General features: G+C 37.5%; 1 protein-coding gene across 2 annotated transcripts in view; it reads left to right on the forward strand.

The window, feature by feature from the left end:
• Positions 1-27,206, forward strand: part of BRINP3 (BMP/retinoic acid inducible neural specific 3) — a 207,247-nt gene that overhangs the window by 148,424 nt on the left and 31,617 nt on the right. For both annotated transcript variants that reach the window (XM_040611115.1, XM_040611116.1), the window contains one exon: positions 18,670-18,892. In XM_040611115.1, the coding sequence (XP_040467049.1) occupies positions 18,670-18,892 (223 nt within the window). The remainder of the gene's footprint in view (positions 1-18,669; positions 18,893-27,206) is intronic.

Raw genomic sequence — 27,206 nt, forward strand, 5'->3', positions numbered from 1 at the left:
TGTTTACCATAGTTTGTCCTATTTGAATGGGCTGTTACACTGTTTAGCGGCTGAAGAATGTCATTTGGTGGCACCTACTTAGTACCAATTTTAGTTAAGCAGAAAGAGCACACATATCTGAACCTGTGGAGGATTCTTACAGCAAGCTGTATAGGGGCATCACATCACTTACAAGTTTGAACAGTTGTCAGCTACACGTATAGTCCTATATTTAGGATCAAGACATGAATGTCAGGGGAAAAATGGGTAAGAGTTAGATTTTTAGAAAGGCTCTTTAGCTATGCCGTGTGATCACTAAAATGGAAACTTCACATACATCTGTCAATTAGGTAATTGTTAGTAGGCGTGGTTAGTAAAAGTGTGAAATAGAGATTATTAGCATATGCCATACCCATTCTTTTAGCCTTAGATTTATTGAAAGAATTTTTAATCTAAAAAACATACAAAACATGACTTCCACATCTCATAGGTATCTAACAAAATCTCTGCTTTTACCTTATAAACTGTTTTGAATTCAGATAATGGAAAGATGGGATAGGTAACCTTGTACGTGTATGGATCTGTATTTTGTCAAAAAACAGTTGGCATGTGAACCTTTGATAGATAGGTTAGTCAATGCCCATTCACCCCCCCTATAATTTCTATATTACCATCTGAACAGCTCTTCGAGTACTGTCACACATGGTCTGCAAGCATTTCTAGCCACAGCGATTGCTGAGACACATCCCGAGAAATTCAAAGCCTGTGCAACATTTAAACTATGAAAAACACTATTAACAAATATCAGCATGATCTGATTCATGTTAATAGCATATTCTGAGAACAAAAGTGCCCTTTATTAAATGAAATTAATGTTTTATAACTTTGATGTGGGATATATATCCTTCAGTCTTTGTCTAAAGCTTTTGAGATAAGAGCATGTTGTTTTATGCTAATCAATTTAAAATAAAAATAAATTAGCTAGAAAAGAGTTGTTTTCTCTACAGCCTACTACTTTCTTCCAAATAAGGTGATAAAAGAAGGGCAGATTATTTGGTAATTAGAGTCTGAGTCGACAAGGGACAGGATAATACAGATCATTGACAACTGGTTCATATAATCTGCTGCTAACTGCAGAAAAGTGAGTGAATGAATTCCATTCTTTGACAGTATGAACTCCAGGTTCAAGAAAAGTTAAATACAAGTGTAGTAGCTTTCTAATTTTTCTGCCTTCCAAACCCTTCCTTACCTTACATATAACAAAATAGTTCTCTGAATCCAGAAACAATTTTTTTCCCCTCATGGAGACCTGAATACTTACTGGGTTCACCTGAGGTCATGCAAATTATCTGTGGCCAGAATTTAACCTAAATGGAAAAAGAAAATATTCTATTTAAGATGGTTTGTTTACTGTCGGTGATATCTCTCCTTCTGTCTGTTCAAGATAAAACAACAGAGGAACAGATTTTTTAAAACAAAAAAATGGTACTTCTTCAGTGCCTAAATCCCATTTGAAATCAATGGGTAGCTAAATTTAGTTTGTGTCTTTGAAATCATCCATCTGAATTTCCAGAGGAAAAAATAATAATAAAAAAAAACCAAACAACAAAAAAACAGAAGAAAAGAAACCCCAAAACCATGAATAGGACTCTTTTCTCTACAGCCTACTGTTCTCTTCCAAATTAGGCAGTTTATGTTATTGTTTTACCTTTTAAATTATGAGATGTGAAAGAAAAATGTGTGTACTTAGTTAAAAGTCAAAGGTCCTGAACACTACAATTACAGCTGCAAAAAGGCAATAACCTGGTATGACCGCTCTATACACGCAAGTTGAACTGCAACAAGGGGTCCTTTGAGGTGAATGTAACGTTGGGTGAAAAGAAAGCATGTACCACATCAGGAACCTCGTGAAGTTCAGCCAGAAATGCAAAGCCCTGCACCCAGGGAGCCCTGCGCCAGGCACCGGGACATGCTGGGGCCACCCAGCTGGAACGCAGCTTGGCAGAAAAGGACCTGGGGGTCCTGATGGACACCAGGCTGACTTCACATAGAAGGACTCTGGTCTGCAGTTTGGATTTGCTGGTAGTGACAATTTCCTCTTGAGCAACCCTGATTATCACAGATCAGATGACCAAACGTTCCAGTTCAGAATGTGTCATTCATCCATCCTTATGTGCAGATTTCATTTCACTCAGGCTCTTCTGGCAGCTTTTAACTACTCAAATCTTGTTTTGGCGGACATGGAGCAGTATGTTATTTATCTCTCAGTAAATCTGGCTGCCTTTTTCATCTCTCTAGCTGCCCTCCAGCAATACATACTTGATCACTATTAACTCAATGAGCTTCGTGTAACCTCTTAACATCAGGGTATGTACTAAGTTCTCAAAGAAGTTTCAAGGGCTACTTGAATTGTTTAGTCTGAAGCATCTGCTTATTCTTTACCATATCTTGTGGCCTCCAGACTCAGCTTAGTACCCTTGCAAATGAGCAGCTGTTTCCTTATCAAAAATCTATACTAAAGCTGTTCAACCTTTATTAACAAATTTCATTAGTTTCTTGAGGCCTTTGGCTGAATTAATGTGAAAACAAAGTTTTCTCTGAGAACATCATTCCAAGAAGCTGTGTTCTTATCATCTACCACATGGCCTAGACATTTCACCCGTAATGGAGACAAGCAGCGTTTCGTTTATCCTTTCTTAATGTTCATGGAACTAGGCTTTTGCAGCAATGTGCAGCTTAAAAGGATGACTAGATAATCTAGTTGACTTGCTGTTATCACAAACCACATTTCATTGAGATTCCAGAATATGGAATCCACCTACGTTAAAGCACTGCCATCCTCACTAGTATGCCTGCAGCCCTCCCCACCTTTTTAATGTGTTGTTCTTTTAATGTTGCCTATTTTCCTGTACCCCTTCTGCCTCTAATAGTCGGAGCAGGTACTTGTCCAGCTCCTTCTCCTGCTTCATCCTATCAGTAAACTTTATCTTGCCCTTTCAGGAGCAAGCTTTGACCGAACTGCTCAAGTGGTAATTAGTTTCACACAGTACAGAGGGTCAAAAGATTCCTTGGAAAAAATCTAAAATTTTTGAAATATGTAGGACTCTCACAGCCTATGGTTACAGCTGTGTTGGAGATGGTGTTAGTGAATATGCTGTGTTGCTAAACATCACTGATTTTGGAAGTTTTGGGGACTCTCTTGGCAAGACTTAACGCACAAAGAAGCAAGTTCTAACTCTGTCAGTGAGTGACTGGCAACTTAGCATTTTACAGAGATTATGACCCACATGACGCACAAAAACATCCACAGGCTCTGGATTCTGACAGCAAGTGATAAGAATATGATCATGCATCGTCTGTGCCATAATCCTGGTGTGACTGGCTGCTGTGTGCCTTTGGAAATCTGGCCTCTTCATTTAAACAATTTAAATGACAGCAATTTTCTTTTAAGGTGGTCTGCTCAGTGATATCTAAAATAAATTTGTAACAGTCCATGTTGCAACTTGATTTCATTTTTCTAAATTAAAAAGGCTATAAAAATAAATACGAACATGGCTGATAGGGTTGCTCAAACAATAGAAGATGGCAAAAGTGCATTTTTGTAATTTCTTTTTTTATTGCTAGCATTTATGAGACCTCCTGGAAACATGAAAATAAAATCTTCTGTACAAGCATTTATTTTCACATAGCTCACATGCAATGGCAGCTTGCTGCCTTGTCTTTGCATATTTCCCAAGTGCTGAGGAGCTGATTTCCTTTTGCACTTGAAGGCAACAAAATCTCTTTTGGAATATTTCCTTGAAAGGCATAGGAGGAGGAGACGTGCAACAAATATAATGAGGTATATTTTCAAAGGAGCTTTGAAATTGAAAACTTATTCTTTCAAACATTTAGTTTAAATACAAAATACTGTGGAAGGAAATAGCAGGCCTGCAACAAATTGGACAGAAATTTTACTGTCACAGATGGATTTAAAGGTGATTCAGTGTAGCGGTGAAATATGTGCTTATTTTAATAATTTGTAGCCCATTAACTTCACAGATTTGACTTGTGTGCTGAGATGTTCAGCATCAGCTTAACTAGATCAGAGCCTGAGCCATTTAGGACCTTGAAGAGTTTGACCCACCAAACACAAAAACTGTTTGTGCTTCTTTCATAGGCATAATTAAATATCAAAAGTTATACTGTAACTATTTTGAAATGTATCCTACAGCTAAGACAAACTTCTCAAAATATGGGTTCTGATTTTTTCAATCACTTCTGTATCTGTCTATAGAGATATTTCAAAAGGTAATTTTCAGTATCACAGAAAGTGCAAGTGGTATAAGTGCAACCGAAGTAAATTAATACTAACTCTCACATTAATATTTGCTGAAACTGTTTTTCATTGTGCATCCATCCTGCATCACTGCTTTGATTGTAAAGTACTAGCTGAAATGAATTGCTGTTGCAAGCTATTTCTTCTTAAATCCCTGGATTCACTGGATTTGGACTTCATGTCTAATGCATTTCATAATTCCTTAATAACTCCAGGATGTCTTGCTATTGAGCATTGGTTACCCTTTACATGTACTGACTTAAATCATCTCAAAAATCCAGTTTTGAAAGGTTCACCTAAAAATTAGATCTGAATCCTCAGTTAATATATAACACTACACAGAAAGTTACCAAAGTTTTCTTGTTTGCATCAGCATAGATTGCTTTTGAGACTTTAGAGTCCTGCTTCCTCAGTTCAATTATATTTTTCCATTTCTTTATAATGATGGAATTAATGATGTTCCCAAAATCCCTTGTAGAAAAGAATGGGATTTAAAGGGTTGAAGAAAGCAGGTTCTAATAGAGGAGATGACAAGCTTATTACTGAACTAAATATCAGTAATACTGAAGATGAGGAAGTTCAGGCATCCCATTCTTTTTTTTGGGGGGTAGCATTTGCGTTGTATATAATTACTTTTATGTAAAATCTACAGAAAGTAATAGGAGAGATCATCTCCACCATTCCACAATCTTCAGTGAGATTTAGAGAATTACCCACTTAATAGCATCATGAATTTATGTCTCCATCTTCAAAACTGCAAAATGTGGAAAGCCATCATGTCTTGATGATACACTTACAGAGCTGTGTCTCTTCTTCAGTTCATATTTTCCTACACAAAATACAAGAATACTTTAAAATGCCAACTTTGAAACAAGAAAGGCTCTCTTCAGCAAGCACATCTACTTCATAGATATGCAAACCTGTTTTATTAAAATCAAGTGCAACAGAAGTCCGAAGTTGGTCTTGGAAAAAATGAAGAATTAGTATTCTCTCACTTGAAGTTAATCTAGACCTGAATAATTTGAAACTCATATGCAAACGTGGCCAATATTTTTACTATTGAATGCTCCTAAAGGACAGAATATGTTTCAATTCATACTTTGGATTTTGGGATTGATGGTGGTCTTGCTGTACAGACATCTGAGTCATCTGAGTCACAACTTCTCAAAAGACTGACCCACCATTTGTGGTCTTACTCCATGTCTTTATAAAATAGCACTGTGTGCTGACTCCAGGCTTCAAAACTGTGTTATGGTTTCTTGTGAAGGATGAAGATCCTGTTCTCACAGTGAAGGTGATTTCCCATGCTTAGCCTGGAAACTGTGCTAAAATGCAGTAAAATCAAGACTGGAAATGACAATTGGCACTGACGTGGAAGTGCAGATGCTCAGGGGAAAAGTCTTTACACCCTCTGCTAGCCTTATGAATTTGCTACAGATGGGCAACATTGTCTTTATGATTATTGAGGCTGTAAAGAAGCTGTAAAGGAGGAATTCTAAGATTGTTCCAAAGTCAAAGACTGGGTATGACAATCACACAGTCAGTGCATACATCCGTAGCAAGTGATCATATTTGATCTCAAAATCTACACCATTCTCCTAATTTTTCTCAGGAAAGACAATTTTATAGTCATTATTCCTGCATGTAGAGACTCTTAGATGCCGAGCACATAGTAATACTTCTCTTCAAGTTTTTTTCTTTCAGTCGATTTGAGTAACAAATAAAAAATAGCAGACATGGATAGAGTAATCAAACTTATTTAATTTGCTAAAAAAAAATAAAATATGCTTAAATAAAGCAGAACAATACCAGGTAGTTAAAGAAAATGTAAAGTTAAATTTTTAACATAGATTTAAATAGAATAAATTTACAGTTAAAATTTTAAAAATTTAAATAATGTAAATAAATTTAAATAGATTGTCCAGTGCTGAAGACAGAAATCTTAGACATCTGGTTGATAGAATGCGTTATGATGAGAGCCAAGGACAAATCCAAACCTTCAAGATCAAATGTGAATCACAGCATAAAGACACAGGAAACCTGGGGGAAAGAAGTTTGCATCATCAGATAATTACTTGCTTTTTCATAATTTCATACACTGTTGTCAGCTGAAGTTCTGGGATCATCTTAATTGCGAATTATATTAATATATCCCAGCGGTGCATTAAGGAATGCAACCAGTGTCAATCATGTGGTTCATTCTTTCTCCTCCTCTGCATCAGAGAAGCATTTTGAAATATTACTATGATTATCGTGCGTCAGGTTCTTTCTGATGGATGAATCCAGCAAAACTACAGCATGTCTGCATTTAGTCTGTGATGTTGAACCTTAACAATCCTTCCGTGTAGTCAGAAAAATCCAATAAAACTTTATTTGCCATCCCAATAAGTCACAGATTTTTGCTATTCCTCTGGCACAAATTCTTTCCAAAAACTGCTTTAGCAAAAGTGGGCACCATGGGATTCCCTTTTGTTGCCTCTCGCTATCGTCAAATCAAAGTCACCTAGCTGACAAGTAAAAAGGTAATTCTTCCCAGCTGCCAAGCCTGCAGAGTGACTGCATCATGCAGGCATCAACCTGGGTAATAACCTTCTCCGTTATTACCAGCAGTAATTAGGGAACCCTAAGATCTAAGCAATGCCCTCAATAATTCTTGTTTAAACTACAGTGATGTTATTTTAAAAATTTTCAGACTACCTTTTAATCGCTAGGTAAAGATTATCTTGATATTTATAGGGTTCCCTATCATCCTTCTGGTACAGGAGAAAAGCAGGAAAGGAAAAAAACAAAGGAAAAAGAGGCACTGCATTCTCAGATAGACATTTGAAAACATAGGTAGTGCACCAAATGTCTCATTTACACCTGTTCCATATTACTAAAAGTGATTAAAAGGACAGAAGGTAACTGCAGCTTTTATTTGGAAATGTCAGTTTAAACATAGATGTTGCTGTATGTACGCTCTGATCAGAAGAAACTTCTTGCAGTTGTAATGGAAGAAAAGTGCCCAGGCTGACTTTCAGACTCGGTGTTGAGATCCCAAATCTTAAATAACACTGCAAGATGACCAGGTTTAATTTGGCGTTGGAGACAGAGTGTAGATTTAGAGCCCCACGCTGTCATTTGCGGTGAGGACAGTTTCCACTGGAAGTTCCCTGTCACCACAGTCTGGTGACACGTTACAGCTTTTCCAGTTGCCATCTTTCAATCCAATGCATGTAGCGTATGCTCAGGCGAAATCTGGAAGTAAAACTGAATGCTGGAGGATTTCTCCTATCCATATAAAATCAACAAAGTTAAGCTGGCTCTCCAAGAAGCTTTGTTCCCATCGATTCAGAAGGGTGGGAGAACATGCCGGCGCAAGGGCCCCCGTGAGCGCGCTGTGCACGGTGCGCAGCAGGCGTGGCGGCACGGGTCAGCCAGGCAGCGCGGGCTGTCTCTCTGCTGACCAGAACAGACCGACTGCGATGCAAAGTGAGTCTCGTTTGAAATCTTAATTGAAAGACTCGTTGTGAAAAGTCCGAACAGACTCACTGGCAGTTGAAGGTGCTTTTTAATCACTGCGAATAAAGACTTCAATCAATATGGCTCAAACTATTTGCCCCTGAGCAATAGAGCGGTGGTTTTCTTTAAAACAGTGCTTACAGCTTCAGGCTCAAGGCCAAGAAAACTTAGCCCCCTGAGTTCTTAATATAATTATTGTTTTCTCTATTATCTTGCAAGGGTGTTAATTTGCCTCCCAGTAATTAACTTCCCCATGTGGTTGTCAGGAAGTGTAATCAATAGCATGAACAGATACACCAAGCTGTCATTCCTTCTGTGACCAATGCTCCCCCCCTGCCCCCACCTCTCCCACCCCTGTGGAGGTGTCACTGTTTTAATAAAATGAACAGGTGGTACGTGCATAATTTCTTCAGGGAGTCCGTGTCTAAATTGTTCATCTCCTACTCCAAAAATGAAGGTACAGCCAAGCGGGTGCCATCAGTATTGTTGCCCCTGTTCCAGAACTAAAAGCATTATATGACTCCTGCTAAACCAGCACCTGGCAAATCAACTTACAAAACTTTGATATGGCATTGCATTCTCAGGCACTTTAAACATTGTGATGACATTGTAATAAGAGGAGGAGCAGAAGGTTTGATCTAATATAATTCTGCTTATGTCCACCATGTACAGGACATAATGTAATTCCCTTCAAAGCTAGTGACAAAAAACCTCATTCTTGGTGGAATTCCAATCTGCCTTGGCAGCTTTGGACTTTCTTTATTAAGAGGGATGTCACTCTGTGGCCCCTTTTTTCTTCTAGGGCAGCGTTGTCTGTTCTGATTCATAGCTTCTTACATCTTCTCTTGTAACCGCTTAACACGGGTTATTTACTTGAATGTGTTTTCCAAGAACACTTTTCAGTTTCACTCATTCTCTTCCCTGAACTATCCTTCTGTGATACATTGCGTGTTTATGCAGCTTACCCAGGTTTCAAACTGCAGGAGTTGCCAGCATGACCAAGAACAAGTAAGGTAACTTTTGGGGTGACAGAGGTTATGTCTAAATCTACGCATAAGAATTATGTCCTTTGCATTATATGCATTTACAGTGCTATAGAAAGTTAATAATAGCTAGCACTAGATAGAAATTGGAACAATCATATTGCAGGAATACTTGTAAGCCATGTTCAAATGATCAAAATGTTTACAAAAAATTCCAAAATAACCCATAGATAAATTTTTGAGAGTTTATTTCTTGAAAGCTTACGATGAATTGCAAGGAACATCCATTTGAAGGGTAGCGATACAAATATTTTTAAAAGAGCAATGAACCAAAATCACACCCAAAAGAAAAACTGACAGGATTAAGGGAATGTCCTTCAAATGCTGAGATTTACAGAGACAGCTGTTGGAGCCTGGCTTTTTGGTTTCTGAAAAGTGAACTTGCTGTCAAGGTCATATTAAATTCAGAATAAGAAACAAGTCCTTCTTGATTATAGGAAATGTGAGTCCTTCTAGCTCTCAGCAGGGTCTAGGGAAGGTTACTGTCTCCTGCCTCGTAAAACTTCAGAATTAATCCATGATTTGCATGATGATATTCTATCTTTACTACAAATTTTGACTCTGCAATTTTTTCCTTGTTATCTGGGCACCAAGAGAATCCCAAGGCTTGTGAGGGCAGGATCTGTGGTGTCCTGTTCCTATAACAGGTTGACCTTACTTACATTAGTTATATATATATGTGTATAACATGCCTATATATATAAAGATATGTAACACATATGCAAAACCAGCAGTACTGTAGCATTTGCAGAATAGTTCTTCACAAACAATGTATTAATGAACCATCAGAAGATCTCTGTTCCCTGCCGATTCCACCTTCACCTGTGCTTTCCTCCTGGCAAAGCCTGGGCTTTGGAGGAGCTATCCCTGCAGCATTCCTCACTCCAGAAAGGAAAGCCAACTGGAAAAGCCCCACAAGCCTATCCCGCTGAAAGAATCATAAAAAGTTGCTTCCCCTGAGGCTCACACAGCAGCTGGATTGCACCAGTTCAAGTAGCCTGTCCCATAGTAAGGGTCGAGCTTCTCTGCCCTTACACATGCAGCCCGTATCTTCCCAGCACATACATCTCTTTCCTTCCCTTTGTCCTTCAGCAAGTTTAAAGGAGAGCTCATTTACTTTGGAGGAGCAAATGTTTTAATTATAGGGAGAGTGGAATGATTTAGTCTACATGGGGAGGAGAGAAGGGAAGGAAAATTCAGCTTTACTATCTTTTCTGTGAAGAAATAAGGTTGTTTCAAGCTGCAGTCTTATGCCTCCTTGAATTGGATTATTTTCAAACATGTATTTCTTGGAACACAGCTGCTACTTCTTTGACAAATTATGTAATGCATCATGAACAGCTAAAATTCACTGAAACATAAAAACAAATATATGTTCATTTTAGTACTTTGTTTTCTCCAGGCTTTTGAATAATGGTAGGATATTTTAAAAAACATATATCTTTTATAAATCTCCTTAGTAATATCTACACCATATTGAGGCAGCACTTTATTGAACAGCAATCGTATCCAGCCATTTGAAATGTAGGTCCTATTGCTTTTTATTCTCTCAGACTACCAGCTTGGTGGTTTGAGGTTTCAATTTACAGCTGACATTGGTATTTGAATTGCTGTCATATTTATTGCCCTGATTACAATTAAAGGCATAGTTATGGGAAAGGAATTAGAATACCATTGTCACATTGTTTTAGTGTAGAAGGTTTTTCACATACATTAGTTATATAAAAAGTGTGATAAACTGTTGGGGATTATGAGATCTTTCCTGCCAGAACTCTTGCTCCTCATGCTAATTGCAGCTACCATGGAGGACTCCAGGGAGTATGCAGTTCCCTGGAGCCATAAGCAAATTTATTATTATTATTTGTAATACATGACAACAATTAAACTTGAGGTCTATTGTGCCAACTGCCCTATAAAGATGTAATAAGAGACAGGCTCTTCTATGAAGAATTTGCAGTCTAAACAGAAGACAGTTGAAGTGCAGGAGAGACAAAGATTTATCTAAAAAATATCACAAAGTATTGAGGAAGCTGTTTCTTTAAAAAAAAAAAAAACAAACACAAACAAAAACAGATCAGGAATAATCTTTCAATAATTGCAAAATATTATTTTAACAGAATACAGTAAAGCGCTTTGACCTTCATTTAGAAATGTTCATTTATTTTGTCATTCCTTACTTTATAACTTTCATGCTATAGCAGGAAATTAAAGGTTGACATAAAAATGTAAAATCTCTTGCTGTCAAGTTGAAGTATTTTGACTGATTCAAAGCAAAGTAAAACAAGAAAACTTTGCAATGTTCCTTTTAGAGGATTTCAGATAAATTAGAGACATTTGGAGAATTTTAGAGAATTTCAAAAGATTTAGGTTGCATTCTGATTTTGGAAGGCTAAAAATCCTTTCACAAAATGGATTTTCTATTCTCTGCACAGTTCTACTTAAGAGCTGCCTTTGTTCTGAAATGAATAGCGTTAGCAGCGTTCCTTAGCCTTTGTGTGAAATTAATGGATAGTCTTCTTTCCCGCTTCTAAACTATAACAAATATAAACCAGTATTTATATTAAATAGTAGGCTTATTTACAGCATCAGCAGATAAGGTCAGTGCTGAAACAGGCACAGAGGTTAAGCAAATTGGCAGAGCAGGGTGGGATGACTTTCTTTGCTGCTGCGTGTCATCTTTTCTGTAGGTGAAGAGGTTGCAGGAGTTACTAGAGATATTCCCTTAGTGTTTTTCAATGAAAGCTTTTGGTCTGAATATTTCTTGTTGGCTCTGAGCATTGCTGGTTTTCCTTATGTAAAACTATCTGTTTATTTTGGCTTGCTGTTAAAATGAATTGTGCCAAAGGAAGGCTGGAGCGATATTAAAACCAGGTGTAGACAGATGATGAGTAAAGACAAGGGGACAGGTTATTTCAGAAAAAAAAACACCAAAACAAAGAAAAAAAAGAAACATAAAAAAAAACCCCAAACACCACACCATGTCAGTAATTGGTAAGTCATCTCCTTGTCCTTATCTCAACCCATGAGCTTTTTCATCTTATTTTATCACCCTGTCCTGTTGACAAGGGAGAGTGAGAGAGCAGCTGGGTAGCAGCGGGCAGCCAGCCAAGGTTAAACTAGCACAAGGGATGTGAGGGAGAAGATGGTGACCGGGTAAATCATGTCTGACCCACCTCATTCCATCTATGATAAAATGCTGATTTATGGATGGATGTTGTTTACCTCAGTTTTAACAAGACACTGGACATGGAACCTGGTCATGCAACTGGATTTTTACCCATCTGTTTGTCCTTCCATCCAGACCACTGTATCTTAACTTGGATACCAGAATATTGTGGGAGACAGAGGGTAGGGTTAGTGGGTCACATATCCTACCTGAAGACCGGTGGCAAGTGGAATACAGCAAGGATCTGTTCCAGGACTTGCTCTGTTTACCTTCTGACCTGGAGGAGGAAATGAAGTACACTCTCATCAACCTTGCAGATGATAAGAGTTTGAGGCTGGGGGACAGGAACAGAACTAGATGATATGCTTAAGAACAGGGATGCCATCCAGGGGGACCTGGACAGGCTTCTGGAATGTGGCAACAGGAACCTGATGAAGTTCAACAAGGACAAATGCAAAGCCCTGCCTCAGACCTACCTAGTCAGGAGCAGCTCTGCAGGGAAGTTCCCAGGGCCTTTGGCAACAGGCGGAGGGGAGGATGTAGTGGCCTGACAGCACCAAGGGCAAGAGCATCCTGGGTGGTATGACCAGGAGCATGACCAGGAGATGAAGAAGGGGATTAGCCTCAGTACTTGTTAGACCACATTCAGATACTACACCCAGTTTGGGGCTTCACAGTACAGGAAAGGCGCTGGCAAATTGAAGCACAGTCGGCGATGTCCCCAGAGCGGTTGAGGCATGAACACCCACCCTGGAAGGAGAAGCCACAGGAGGAAGGCTTGGTCAGCCTTGGGCATGGAGGCTTCAGGGGGACTCAAAGCAGCCCCTTTGTCTGCAGGGAGGAAATCAAGCATACAGGCTCTGCATGGTGGGAGACAGCAGCCATCAACCAGAACAAGAGAGGTTCAGAATGGAAATAGGGAGAAACCTTTTCTCCATGAGGCCAGCTGATTCCTGGTTACCTAGAAAGGTTGTGCTGTCTCCATCCACAGAGGTTTCCAAGACCACACTGGACCAAACCCTGAACAACCTGATCTGATGTCAGAGAAGACCTACTTAGAGCAGGAGGTTGAACTAGAGACCACCCAAGGTCACATCAAACCTGAATTAACATCTGATCATATAATTACATTTTAAGAAGGGAGATGGCATCTCAAAGTAGTAGTGGTCCATAAAAAGCACCAGTCATTTGCAAGTAGTTTTCATTGTAAATATGAGAAAAGATTAAATGCAATGTACAACGTGGAATCACTTCAGCTAATTCTGAAATTGGATGAAACACTCTCGTGTGAATTGGCATGTCAGACTGCACAAGTTTTCATTCAGACATACATTATCCCACCCTTGTTAAAGACTGGCCAATTTTTGTCAATTTTCCTTAAGCTCACTGTAACATTGTTGGAGCCAAAGCAGACCAGTTTTTATGTGAGGTATTGCACACTTCTAGACTGTGATGGCAGAATTTTAATACCTTCAGAGCAAGTTAAAGGAGCTTGATAGAAGAAGATGTATGCACAAATGGCAGATGCATAGATTTTACAGACAACGCTGAAGTGTCACAAACACTGTCAATTAAACTAATGAACATACACCATTTTATTTACTCCAAAGTTTGTCAAAGTTTTTTTATTGTTACTGTTAGATAAATAAGGGAGAAAACTGTTTCATTAAATCATCATTTAGAGAAATGACAAAGCCCATTTCAATTGCTGCCTCATGGTAGATTTTGACATGATAATAAGATGTTAAAAAGGGGGTTTCTTCTGCAGACATCCTTTTACTATTCATTACATGGAAAAACTGCTACAGTCCAAATTCTTACTTACTTTAGAAAGTACATGGCATATATATAAGCCTATTTTCAGTGGTATGTTTCACTCAATAAAAGATTCTTAAAGTGGCCATAAAAAAATACTTTTTCAGTTATTGTCAGGTTGCTTTTGCTGAGATAATATCATTGCTTTTTCCATATTAGAATATTGGTAAATATATTAAAATTAAGTTTAGGTTAGACTATCTAATCCACAATTAGACAGCTTTCTACATTTACTGAAACATTATGTTTTAATCTCCAATACTAAATGTTTTGATGCCATAAGATTAAACTGTTTCATTTTAGGTAGAAGAGCTCATCAGAATATGACATGAAATTAAATGACAGAATAAAACTTGATCGAACGTTAGTATCCCAGAAGGCCTTTTCTAGAGACTGAGAAAAGATGGATGAAATTTCTTTCAGTCTACCTTGCTGTGAAACAATGTCTTTCTTGACACATCATCAAATGCAGGATATTTTCAAATTGTGTTTTGCTTTACGTTCTTCCAAACTGCATTTAGATTGCCTCCTCCCTTAATTTCTTCACTTGTACATTTATGCTGTCATTCATTTCAGCCATAATACAGAGCCAACAGAAAAAAAAAAAAAAAAAAGAAAAAAAAAGATCTATGTGTTGGGTTTTTTTTTCTTTCTTAGAAATCCATGTCAAATTTGAATGTTCCTATTTATTAGGGGACTCAGGAATTTTGGTCTTCCATACAGTACATTACTGAGACGTCCTCAGACACAAGCTGTGACTTAAAGAAGCTATTTTATACTACTGCTCATGTTATCCTGACTGCAGAAGCTGAGATTGTTCTCTGCCTTTACACAGGGTGTGTCTTGGGCTGTGAGGAGGAAACCCCTCTGATTCCAACACCTGTAGACTAGAAATAGTATCTGTTACATTGATTGGGGAAACAGTGGCTATATAATTTAAAAAAAAAAAAAAAAGAAGAAAAAAAGAATGACAGTTCAAAGGCTCAGTCATGGACTTACTTTGTTTAATGTAAAGAAAGTAAGAGAAGAAAGAGCAGTGATAGTCTATGGCATTTTAATATTGCTAGCATTGCACTGCACAGTCAGACGTCAGCCTGGGGTACCGTTATTAACCCAGGGTTCTGAGTTCCTAGGCTGGTATAAATATGTTGACTTCCAAGATGCTTCCAAAGATCCTCCAAAAGGGTTAGGAAACAAGCTAACACAAAACATTTTGATAGCCTGGAAAAGTTAAAAAACCCCACTCATCCTCAACTGAAATGAAAACAGAAATGTGCATGGTCGTGTAGGTGATAGTCTTGCACAGGTCTTGTAATACAAAATATCAGGGTTATGCAAAATGTTCATAGAAGAGAAATCAGGGGTCCTATTCTTTTCCAATGCAGATCAGGCACCTTTTTTCCTTGCAGTAAAGCATTGTCAAATCCTTTGATTTGTATTTTTCTGGCCTTTGCTAGCTCTGTATGCAGAATGTTAATCGTTGTATTCAACACCGAGCCCTGCTCTGACACTGAATAGCACTGAGAATCCAAGTTAGAAGCTAAGTAGCTCCAGGTATTTCTTACAGCCTAAATATGTCTGAAGTTCATCTGATTTCAGCAATAATATTTGCTCCCATTGTGATATTTTCCATTTATTCTTTGCTGCTGCAATATAGTATGCCATTTCAATTTCTAGACACCATTAATACAAAGAAGATTTACTTTGCAGAAAGGGGGAAGTGAAAAGCAGACATGACCAGCCATCAAATGAAAGTTAAACTTGTTTGATCAACCACTGCATATAGTTTTAAATATTCCTCTGTTAATTGCAATTAGTTAAGAATATGAAGAAATAGTATTGCATGTGGAACCCATGTGAAAATATATGAGAAAGTGCTGAAATCATATCATATGTGGTATCAAGTACAGTGTTTTCAAAGTATCAATTTCTATGGCCCCCAGCACTGTAATACTGGCTGTTAATCCTCAGGAATGGCTGGTGCAATGTGTTGATTAGAGTGTAATAGTTTAATCATCTCTCAGTGTTAGGAGTTCATGTTGTAGTTTCACAGATCATGAAATGTGTCTGTTTAAGATATGAGCACATTATCTTTTCCTCTCTTTTTTGCAGAAGGCACTATGTAACCATGCTCTTTTTATCTCTCTCTCTCTTTTACCTGCATTATGGTGCTCATTAGCATGATCATACAGGGCGCAGGGATAGTCAAAGGCGATGTTTATTACAGGGAGAAAAAGAAGCATTTTCTTATTGAAAATGCTTTTGCATTACAAGTTAAGGATCCTTATCACTTCTAAACACTGCATCCGATTAGTTGTTAGCTGTAGAGCTTATTGCCATTGTGCAAAGGACAGCAAATTGACAATGTTTCTTAAATAAGTTATTACAGCAATATGAAAACTGAAAAGGCATCTTCTGAGTCTATTCTGTCCTCAGGGATTTGGGTTTATTTTTGGCTTCATGAAATGGAGTTTAAGTAGACATACCAGTGTCTCAGAGGAACAGAAGGAAAATAAGAAGTTAGTGATTAAAACAGGTAGTCAGGAATGTGGCTTTTGGATGTGATCCTCCCTAGGTACATCAGTACACTCCTCTGAAGTCAGTAGAGTTTGGCCGATTTCTACAATCTGCAGATCTGCGCTTTGCCAAAGGACACACTTTGTAGCTGTTCAGTTAACCTTACTTCCTATTAATTCTTTTTTTTTTTTTTTTTCTTTTTTTTAATACCAGTTTGTTAAATTTCAAAATGCACTCTTTAGTCTTGGAAGGCTTTCCCAAGCAACGGGACAGTGCTTCCCTTCCTTTACACTTTGCACAAGTCAGACATGACCCTCTCCCACAGCATCTGTGCAAGCCTTGAATGGAAGCGAGGACTGGGAAGTGTAGTATGAGGAGACAAAGGCAAAATTGTCACTCGAGAAGGGGAAAACGGGGAACTGGTTTTCCCAAAACTACAGTAAGACTCACAGAGATGCTCATCTGATAATGTAGAATTTATTAAATACTCCTATTAATTCCAATTATTAAGCTACAAACCCAGGAACAGATACTTATTCTTTTTGGACAGAGGGTAAGAGCCCACTTCTTACACAAAATTAGGAAAGGGAAAAATCAAAAGATTAGAGATTCAGAATACTTGATAAAATAAAGAAACAATTCCTTTCCTCAGTCCCCTAATTTGTACGCAGGTCCACCAGAGGGGCAGCGGTGTTGTCCTCAAGGGGAGAGTAATGGACAACTAATACCCAGAGGGAGGCATGAGGAGAAAATGAATAACACATTTCCAAAGAGCTCTCAGATGAATTATTAAAACCACTTTATTAGATATAAAGTCATCATCTTTGCCCCTTACCTTTAATTTTTTACTTTCCAGAAGGCCTTTCAATGCTTTTTTTTTTCCTGATGAATCTTCATCCATCACAGAAAATACTATGCCACAATAGGGCTGTCCTGTTTCATCATGGCCCTGTGCCCCTCAGGATGTGGACGAGGGTCACTCCAGCTCGTTTAGAAAAGATCTTTCTTCTCCACCAATAAAAATAAAATATTTTGGCCTTCTATGTGTTAAAACATTATTAAAAAAGCTAAACTAAAGCCAAAGCTAAAACCAAAAGGCTTACGAACAATGATGGTAATCAAGTATTCTTTCATGCGAACAGACATTTTCCCCAATCAGCTCTCTCCCACAAGCAACCTAAAATCATAGCAATGTTAAATATTATGATAAACTCTAGTTTTTAGAGAGGCTGCTTCAGTCAGTTGGATCATTACATTCACAGAGTCTGCTGAAGTGCAGACTACCCAAAAGGAGCATCTGGCAGGGTGAAATCTAAACTGTGGGATAAGTGACTTCACTGCAGGAACAAGCTGGAAAAAAAAATAAAAATGGGTTGTGAAAGATGGGAGGACAGCAGCAGGCAGGAAGGCAGGCAGGAAAATGTACTGATCTGTGGAAACAACAAAGAAAAGGGATAAACTTGCATTCAAGTGTGCTGCTCATTTTCTCATTTTTTTCCCCAGTAATTAGAGCCCTTTTAAATGGAAGTTTATTTAGGTTCAAAACTTATTAATCAACATGTAAATTATCCTACTTATGCAAATAGATTCACTGATTAATACAGTTCTGTTAATAAGATTCAGTCTACATATTGTGGGGATGGAGCTACCAGAACAAGCAGAAAACATAGAATGTCCACAGTAACAGTGGTCCTGTGATTTGAGAACCCCTTTTTACCGCTTTAGAGGTGGAGATACGAGTCAAAAAGAAGTTATGAGGACATTTTTGAAGTGTCAAATTACCATAAAATGCTTTGAAAGGCTCCATTTCAATTCTAAATACTTTTGAAAGTCTGATCCTTCATGGCTTGTCTCAGGTGAAATAACAAGTCTGAAAGGGAGCTGACCTGTAAAATGGCATTTACTTGCTTTGCCTAAATTTTGGAATATACTCCTTTTAAGACAGTTTCCTATCTTCTCCAAATGATTCAATATACATTGATCTTTAAATGCATGATTACTTTCAGATCTGAGATTTGAAAGTAAGAAACCCTGATTCTTATTTAATCTTCATATTATCCGTTAAAAAATGCTGACAATGCTTGCATTTGTTGCAACATCAATGTAAAAAAATATATAAATACTTACTTTTGCTGGTTCTATTCTAATATTACCACTACAAATGCAATTACCTTTCTACTTTGAAAGAGTTAAAGTGTTCAATTCTAAAATTGCAGAAATTCAAGTTCAAAAATACTAAAAGTTCAAGAAAATAATTAAAAGTTGTTTTTTGCTGCAACAATAGCCATAACTACATAATTAAAGACGATAATTAATTTTTTTTTTTTCAGATGAATTCAAATTATTTATGAAAAGGCTGCCCATGAATTATTTCCTGAACACATCTACTGTAATGCATTTGTGGACAATGGATTCTAATTTTCAGCGTCGCTATGAGCAGCTAGAAAACAGCATGAAGCAACTCTTCCTCAAGGCACAGAAAACTGTTCACAAGCTCTTTGGACTTAGTAAGAGATGCCATAAACAGCCCCTCATCCGCATGCCAAGGCAGAGGTAAGAAAGCCCATGAAAACCTGAGAAACTCAAACTGCTGTCTTGACACTAAAATCTCCTTAGGAGCATGGATGCTGGAATGGGTGCAGCACATGGCACATGCACAGCGTGTGATCTTTGTATCTGTTGGAGCTGAACAATCCCAGCTTTCGATGTTGCTCCACTCATGTTTTCCTAAATATGACGGGAAAGGTCAAAATAAAACCTGATTTCTGTATGACTGTGTATTATGTGAGGTAACTTAAAAATAACATGAGCGTACAAATCCATCCCATTTGGTCTGCCTCTGTTTTTACAGAACCGTATTTTCAGTGGAACTCGGCCAAGTGTAACAGTGCCAAATAATTGTATACTGAATACTGAATACCTATTCCGAAGCAAGCACAGCTATTTTAAGAACTTTCCAGGTCATTATACAGTATATGCTACATACTATCGATTTCTTGTCTCATTTGTCAGATATGAATTACGTTTGAAAGGATGCCTAAGGAAAGAAAATAGGAGTGTTTTAGTCCTTCCTAGAAACAGAGAGATCGTGAAAGCTAGCTAGTCAAATCTATATTAACATAAAGTGGTTATAGTTGATTGCTGGTCGAAAATGGCTTTATTGAAATTAGTGGAATAACACTAGAGGAAACCTGAAATGAATGAGCTTTTAAGGATGTTATTCTTCTGACTGCCAGCGTCATGAGCCTGGTACAGTGACTCCTGTAGCTAGCAGATATCTTCGTTGATTTGAGAGAAACCTAGTTTAGGTTCAGTGTTCCAGGGTACTTTCCTCTCCCCTGCATTCAGCTCTGCTATTGCAAGCTAAGGCTCCACCACTTGCTTTTTGCCTTTTGGTGGCACTTAGCTAATCCTCCCCCTTTTTCTTGCAGAAGGAGACAGCTGTTATGGCTCCCATGCCCCCCTTTTTCTACATAGTTTGCTTTGCTTTGTGATCTGCTAGTTGAAGCAAAAAAAAGTCTTCTTCACTTCTGGGGTAATTTCATAATTAGAAAACATTCCACTAAGAAATGTTATATAGTCACTGCAGTGCCTCAACATCATGTCTTGTGTTTCTTGGGCACGACCTGAATGAACGTCCTGCCAAAGGCATGATTCAACATGAAAGACTTCAGCAGGAACCCAGAGCTTTTAAAAATAAAATAAAGAATCTAACCTCACTTCCTTTTTTTTCCCTACCAAAATATAAAATAATCAGGTTGTCCAAAGTAACTCCTATAGGGTTTTGGGGCAATCTTTGGCTGCCATCAGTAACGGTAATGATAGAGTACAGATGAGCTGAGGTACAAAAAACAAAGATCAGTTGAAATGATTGATCAAAATACACCCTTCTTGTTATACAAAGGTATGCAGAACTTGTGAGTTCATGGTTTGTTTGTTAATTAAAAGATGTGGCACTATGCAGAATAGATGTGGAAAGGCTGGAGAGGGTCCAGGGAAGGGCCACAACGATGATCAAGGGACTGGGATGCCTGCTGCATGAGGAGAGGCTGAGACCTGGGTTTGTTCAGCCTTGAGAAAAGAAGGATTAGGGCAGACTGTATCACCATGTTCTACTTAAAGGGTGGCTACAGAGAAGACCGAGATTCCCTTTTAATAAGGAGTCACATGGAAAAGATGAAGAGTAATGGGTACAAGTTACTCCTGGGGACATTCCAACTGGATAGAAGGGGAAAATTTTTCACAGTAACAATGAGCCATTGGTATAATCTCCCCAGGGAAATGGTGGATTCCCCAACACGACACTTTTAAGATTTGTCTGTCCGTCTTGTCCAAACCATGCTTTTGCCAAGAAAGGTTGCGTCAGATGATCCTTTTGGTCCCTTCCAACCTGGTATTCTATACCTCTGTGTTTCTGTGAGAGTAAATAGTACTAGCAATGAGTTTGCCGGTTTTACAGGGAATTGTGCTGAGCTTTCCTAACAGTTTGGTTTAGCAATGTATCCCTAATTTAGGAATATCCTCACTTTTAAGATAATTATGTCCTATTTTAGTGACTGCCATAATTTTTTTTCTAGTCAGTACAGAGGGAGATTTGACATATGATGACATAATGATGATCAATAGATGACTCAAAGATCTGTGCTAAAGGCAGGTTTGGGAATACTTAGCCAGTGGGATGCATTTGCTAAAAGAGAGCATTTTTGGAGGCTGGATTCCATCTGACTATCTGGGAAAATTGCCTTCTGACATCAAGGCTTTTATGGCTGATAAGAAGAGCTTTAAACTGAGAAGTGAAGGGAAAAGGTCAAAAGAAACTGGTTTAATTTCCAAACATGGTTTAAAAAAAATCTGATAGACCAAGATACGTGAATGGATAAAAGAATATCAGTGGTGAAAAGGCAGATAGCGAGGAGAAAACCCCCCACAGGTATTGCTAGAATAGTCTTCAGGTACTTCTCATGATGACGGTATACCTAATGCAAACAAGGTACTGAATTTTTCAATATAGAACTGCTAACAGGTAAGTACACACATGAAGAGCAGGTAATGCAATGGAGAATGAACACCTGAGTAATGCAGTGGAGAAACATGAATTATTACTCAGACAGAATTATTGAACAGGTAGCACAGCAGAAAGTGAGTGGAATAACAGAACTGAAACCAAGTATGAAAATTCTTGTGTTTAAGTGAAGATAGAAATGGCAGCTTCATGTGCCAATGATATTCTAGTCTCCAAAGAAACAAGAAGGGGGGATTAGAACAAAGTGTAATCTTTTCCAAAGGCTTTTCACACAGCTCCCTCAGATTAGTGTTTGGGCTCTGCTATTTATAGTTAAGTGTTAATTTTGTTATGGAAAGAGAAATTAGACTGAGTTACTGGAGATATAAATACTATTTTAAATTGTATTTTATGGGCACTTGTCTTTTCAGATACAGGATAAAGATCCAATGCTTCAGTTTTTAATAAAGGTCACGATGCTGACAGTGAGTAAAAGCAAAGTAACTGTGCTAATGTTTAATTTTAGTATGTATTTCACAAGTCAATAGAAGTTATATACAAAGGATTTTTAAAGGAATATGTTGAAAGTGGGAGCTGGTTTCCTCTTCCATGAAACTGGGATTTATGTCTTAAAAGTTTAATATAATTTATAAAAACTTTCTGTGAGACTGAGTTTTATAGGGATTTATCTACGTACTCTGCCAGAAATTGTTTCATTACACTTGAAAGAGCTCCTACATATGGTCAAGTTTATAATTAATTACTGGAAATACCTGTCTCTTTTCACTGGCCTCAGAATTTTGTTACTGAACATGAAACAAGTTTGTGCTTGACTTTTTTTAAAGGGGATTCAATTAATCAGTTACACAGAATTGCTTACAACTTTTTCCATATTTCCTGAAGAACCAAGCCACTTAATAATCATAGGACTAGATTACATTTATATTTTAATTTTCTAACCCTTGAACCAAAATAACATCAAATCCCCTAACATCATTTTTCATAGTAGAAAAGAGTCAATTAACTTGCAAGTTAAAGAAACTACATTCCATGTCTCCGTTCTAAAACAGTTTATGTTCTTCATCTAGAATAATGTATAAATAGTTTTCTTTCAGTCTGCACTAGCAATCAGAACAATGTCTTATTTACTGCAGCACTTTTGTATACACTGGGGATGAGAACAGGATTACTATTTTTATTCTATTCTGTCCATTGAAAATCTTTTCAAGTTCCAGATGTTCTTCCCAGATTTTAAGCTTTCTTTCATTAACATGAAAAAGAGCATTGTTCCTTTTCCTGAAAGACAAATCATGCCAAGATACATTAAAATTCCGTAGATTTCCATTATAAACTGTTACAGTACTGCTTCACCTGAATTAATCAATACACTTTCTGTAGTCAGTGAAGTATTTACTGGTTGTCTGAGTTCAAAGAAAAATACCAACCAAAAATTCAAATCCAACAAGGAGCACAGGATTTCCCATGTAGATATTATATTCTATTCCCATGTTGTATATAGGGATGGAATGATAAAACATTCCAGTTCAAGAGATAAAGAGAAAAACAAAATTATAAAAAATACACTCTGAAAAAAACCCCGTGATATCCCGTGGATTTATGCTACCAGGTGAGCTACTGCCTCCATGAATCTGAAGCTCTGATGCTTCAAAAGGCTCAAGTGATTATTACTAATGTGTTCTTACTGCATTGACACATCAGCCCTAAAATCCTGCGGTACCACATGCTCATGCATTGTGTTTGCTTGGCAATTGTTATTCCACTAGATGGCCAGCTCTTGCTGCAGTTTTTATACAGGAGGTTGTTGAAACGCCACTAGTGGCACAATACATTTTGCTTTGCAGGAATCGGTAGGTGTTGTAAAATGTATATAAGAGGTTGCTGAAACAGTGCTAGAAGCACAATACATTTTGCCTTGTAGGGATCAAGATGAGGTTTAAACCCATATGTCTGCTCTAAGCTCATCATGCTAGGAACAATTGTTAATTTTTGGAAGCAGTTTGCATATGGTATCTGGGGTCTAGTGTATCTACACTGAGAAAAGGACATAGTAATTAAGTTAGTCCCAGCTCTCCATTTCAGCAGAATCTTTCTGGAATGAGGTGAGAAAGTGATGCCCTGTTACAGGCAGCAAAAGGCAGCAAAAGGCAGGCTTCCTTACAGCTTAGGCTGAGCCTTGCAAGTCATACCTGCACTAAATTAGATCTGTATGTGTGTTATTCATGTTATATCTCTCTGTGTGTGTGTGTAGATGTATATTCATATATTATATATATATATATATTCATGTTAATATCACCTTCGGATTGATTATCCTAATTTTTCACAAACAAAATAAGTGGAGGAAATAAAGAAAAATCAATTTTACTTACAAGGAATGTCCATACAGGACACTGTAGCTCACATATTGCAATAGAAAGAGGTAAAGCAGCAAGCAAAGTTGTGGTTATGTATTTGCCACTGTGTTATGGGCAGGGAAAGCTGGTTCGGTTTCTGTTTTGGTTAACTTAACAGTAAGATTTCTTTTTAAATGTAATGACTATATGCTGAAAAGCTGAAAATCACAGGAACAGAAGACCTGATCCTACCCATGGATTGCTGTCAGTAAAATACCTGACTTGAACCAGATCTGAGGGTAAACTGGCACTTAACATCCACCCAAATTATGGAAGCAAAAAGAGAAAACTGGAATACGTATGCCTAAGAGCATAAAAGGAATGCAAACGATGCTGGTGGAGGAGAAGCTTCACTTTCCCAAATATTTTTCAGTAAGAATGGAATGATTTGCTGTGATTGGATTTAATATCCAAACACTACTGAAAGACATTGAAAACAGGGAAAAGCTTTCATTTCTTCCTTCAGAAGTGCCAGTTTGGCACTTGATTTCATTCTTTTCTGCGTCATTCAATTTGGTTCTTGGCTAACGTTATCCATTTGAGTGAATGCACTCAGTACAGTATATTGCTGTATGTACAAAACTTATTTGCATGCTGTTTAAAATCACTTCATAATGAAAAAGCATCACTTGAACCCAAATTTAACCAGCACAATTTGTTATTTAATAAAGATACAAACAAAGATATTATCAGCAGAAATGTGGTGTAAATAAACAATAAGCCAGTGGAAAAAATTACATCTTCCTTGGCATAATAAAAAAATGATAATCTGCTGCAACAAACTCCAACTGAAGATTTTGAGCAACTCAAGTAAATAAGCATTTTCATTTTAAAAGACCAAGGTACAACATTTACACACAAAAGCATGTAATCTTGAATATAATGTCAGTATTTGAATTTTTGAAGATACTGGTTGCTTAATATTACTATATAACTTACAGTGGGGATGTTGGTTATACCAATATTCTAGCCAATATTTTAAAGGATCTTATTCTGGTAGCACACGCTGAAAGCAAATTTAGACAAAACTACTTCATATCTATACAACCATATTTTTAAGTAAGGTATACAAACCCTTATTTGTGAAAGGAAAGCCATTCTCAGCAGCCCTATGTTTGAAGCATATCCTTCATAAAGGATTTTCTTTAAGAAACATACTCTGAAGCTAGTGTAGCCTTCAAAAGAGTTCATTGCCAGAGACAGTGAATGGCTGCATCAAACAAAATTGTTGCAGAAAGAATTCTGTTTTTCAAAATCAGAATTTATCCTGGAATTTCCCACTGAATGTACCACGGGCTGCTATAAAAGGAGGAAGAGCTATGACTTTGCATTTTCTCATTTTTCTCTTCTTTTTGAATTTCACAGAGCAAAAAATTCACATGTCCTAGGAGCACAACAGGGCTTGAATACTGTAAAAACATTTTGGAGAATGGACTTGGATCTTAGTCTTCTCTGCAGTCCATATGCAGAAGAAAGATTTAAGATATCTGACTCTATTATAGTATCTGTAACGCAGTCCATCAGAATACTGAGGGCTTGAAAGCTGTTTACTTCATAATGCTTCAGAATGAAATACACACACACACACAAAAAAAAAAAAAAAAGAAAAAAGATAGTGTAGATTGATCCCACACCCTCAGGATGTTACACAGGATTAATTCCTTGCATCCCAAACTTGGTTATTAGCTACTTTAGATTGCTTTGCTGTAATTGATTCCTGGGCACAAAATTACTAAGGAATAAAATCTTCCACCAAGGAAGCCACAAAGTTCAATACATAGAAGTTTCCCCATGCATCACGCAGAGATTTTTATTTTCAAAGCACATTTGTGGCATTGGATGTAAGGGGGGAAAAAATCTAATTACACATCACTTAGCAGACTGCTAGAATGAAGGTGAACAGCGAGTCTAGATGAAAATCGTGGTATGGAAAGACAATGTAAGACAGCTAAAGCTGAGCTGAATGGACTGGGTCTAATGTGTATGATGCCTCTGAACCAGAGGTGCTAAACAAGCAATGTTCTCTCTGGTTTTAGAACATCGTCTCCTCTTAATAGAGTACAATGTATCATAAAGATGTTTCTAAACAAAAGTCGTTCCAAGAAAGAACAAAGAAAAATGTACTTAGATTGCACATAATTTTGCATTATAAAAAATACCAGAAATTTTTTGATCTGCTTCAGTTAAGATATTGCATGTGGGAGTTAAAAATGGATTTGCAGGTTTCAATGTAAAGGGACACCTCTCCGGTGGAAACTTTGATTAGATCTAACACGCCAGGTGCACATCTGAAAGTTGTATGCTGTAGAAAAGGAAGGTGATAAGATGAAAGTATGTGAGATAAAATGAAGGTCAGTTTAGTAGTGGTTGCTTTACTAAGCTGAATAATAAGGCTGCATCTTTTCTCGAAGGAAATAAAATGATCCGCTTTGAGGTGATACCTTTAATTGGATTGGGGATTAGAGTTATTTAAAACTAACGTGACAGACATAGAAATATGACATAGAGGCCTGCAAATAATAGGTTTGATAACAATGACAAGCTAAGATAAACTCTTGTGCATGTGTGTTTTCACACATATTTTAACAGCTGTATATACATGAGGCTACACTGCTCTTTAGCATCTGTCCTTGTAATACATTTTCTTTCAAGGAGGTTTGGTTTTGTAATGTTGCAGCACTTTATTACATAGTCATAGAGGCTGTTCTTGATCATATGCTCTACAGGAGAAATTTTCCAGCCTCCCCACAGCTCCACTTTTGATTTTTTGATGCATAGCAATATTAGAATGAAGTAATTTCACGATATTATAAAGCACTGTGAAACTAGCAGACAGGCTACATTAAGGTCATAGAGCAGGAGTATGCCAGGCTATCCCCAAGGCCAGAACTTCCATGCTCTAGAAAACCCGTATGTGCAATATGTGGAATGAAGTCCACATTTCTCATGCCAATGTTTTGTCCTTTTGAAGTGTGGACTACTTACCAGTGCAACCATACCCTAATAGTAGTGCTTTAGCAATCATATTTTACATTTTGTCGTGTATGCAAACTCTTAAAGAAAGAAAATAACCTTAGCAAGAATCATCTGACATGAAAGGAGCTATATCAATATAGGACGATATGATATGATATGATATTAATTTAATATTGCAGGATGTTGTATTACACCTTGTTCTGGGACTTGCAGTACCGAAGTATGATTTGTGAATCCCTACCCGCTCTGTAAGTACTGCTGCAGTGGCGAATGGTCTGTGCTTTAAAAGGGCAAAACAGTGACATGAGAGATTCGACTTTATTCCATGTATTGCCCATATATTACATACTATTGGTGAATATTTAGACAACACTTCAAAGGAGACAGTGTTCAGAAGTGAAACAGCAAATGAGTCAAGGAAATAATTTCACTCAAGAGTTACTACTTCAGTGTCGATCTCTTTCTCGCGGGCTCT

This window comes from Falco naumanni, chromosome 11, assembly GCF_017639655.2.
Source record: "Falco naumanni isolate bFalNau1 chromosome 11, bFalNau1.pat, whole genome shotgun sequence".
Lineage (NCBI taxonomy): Eukaryota > Metazoa > Chordata > Aves > Falconiformes > Falconidae > Falco > Falco naumanni.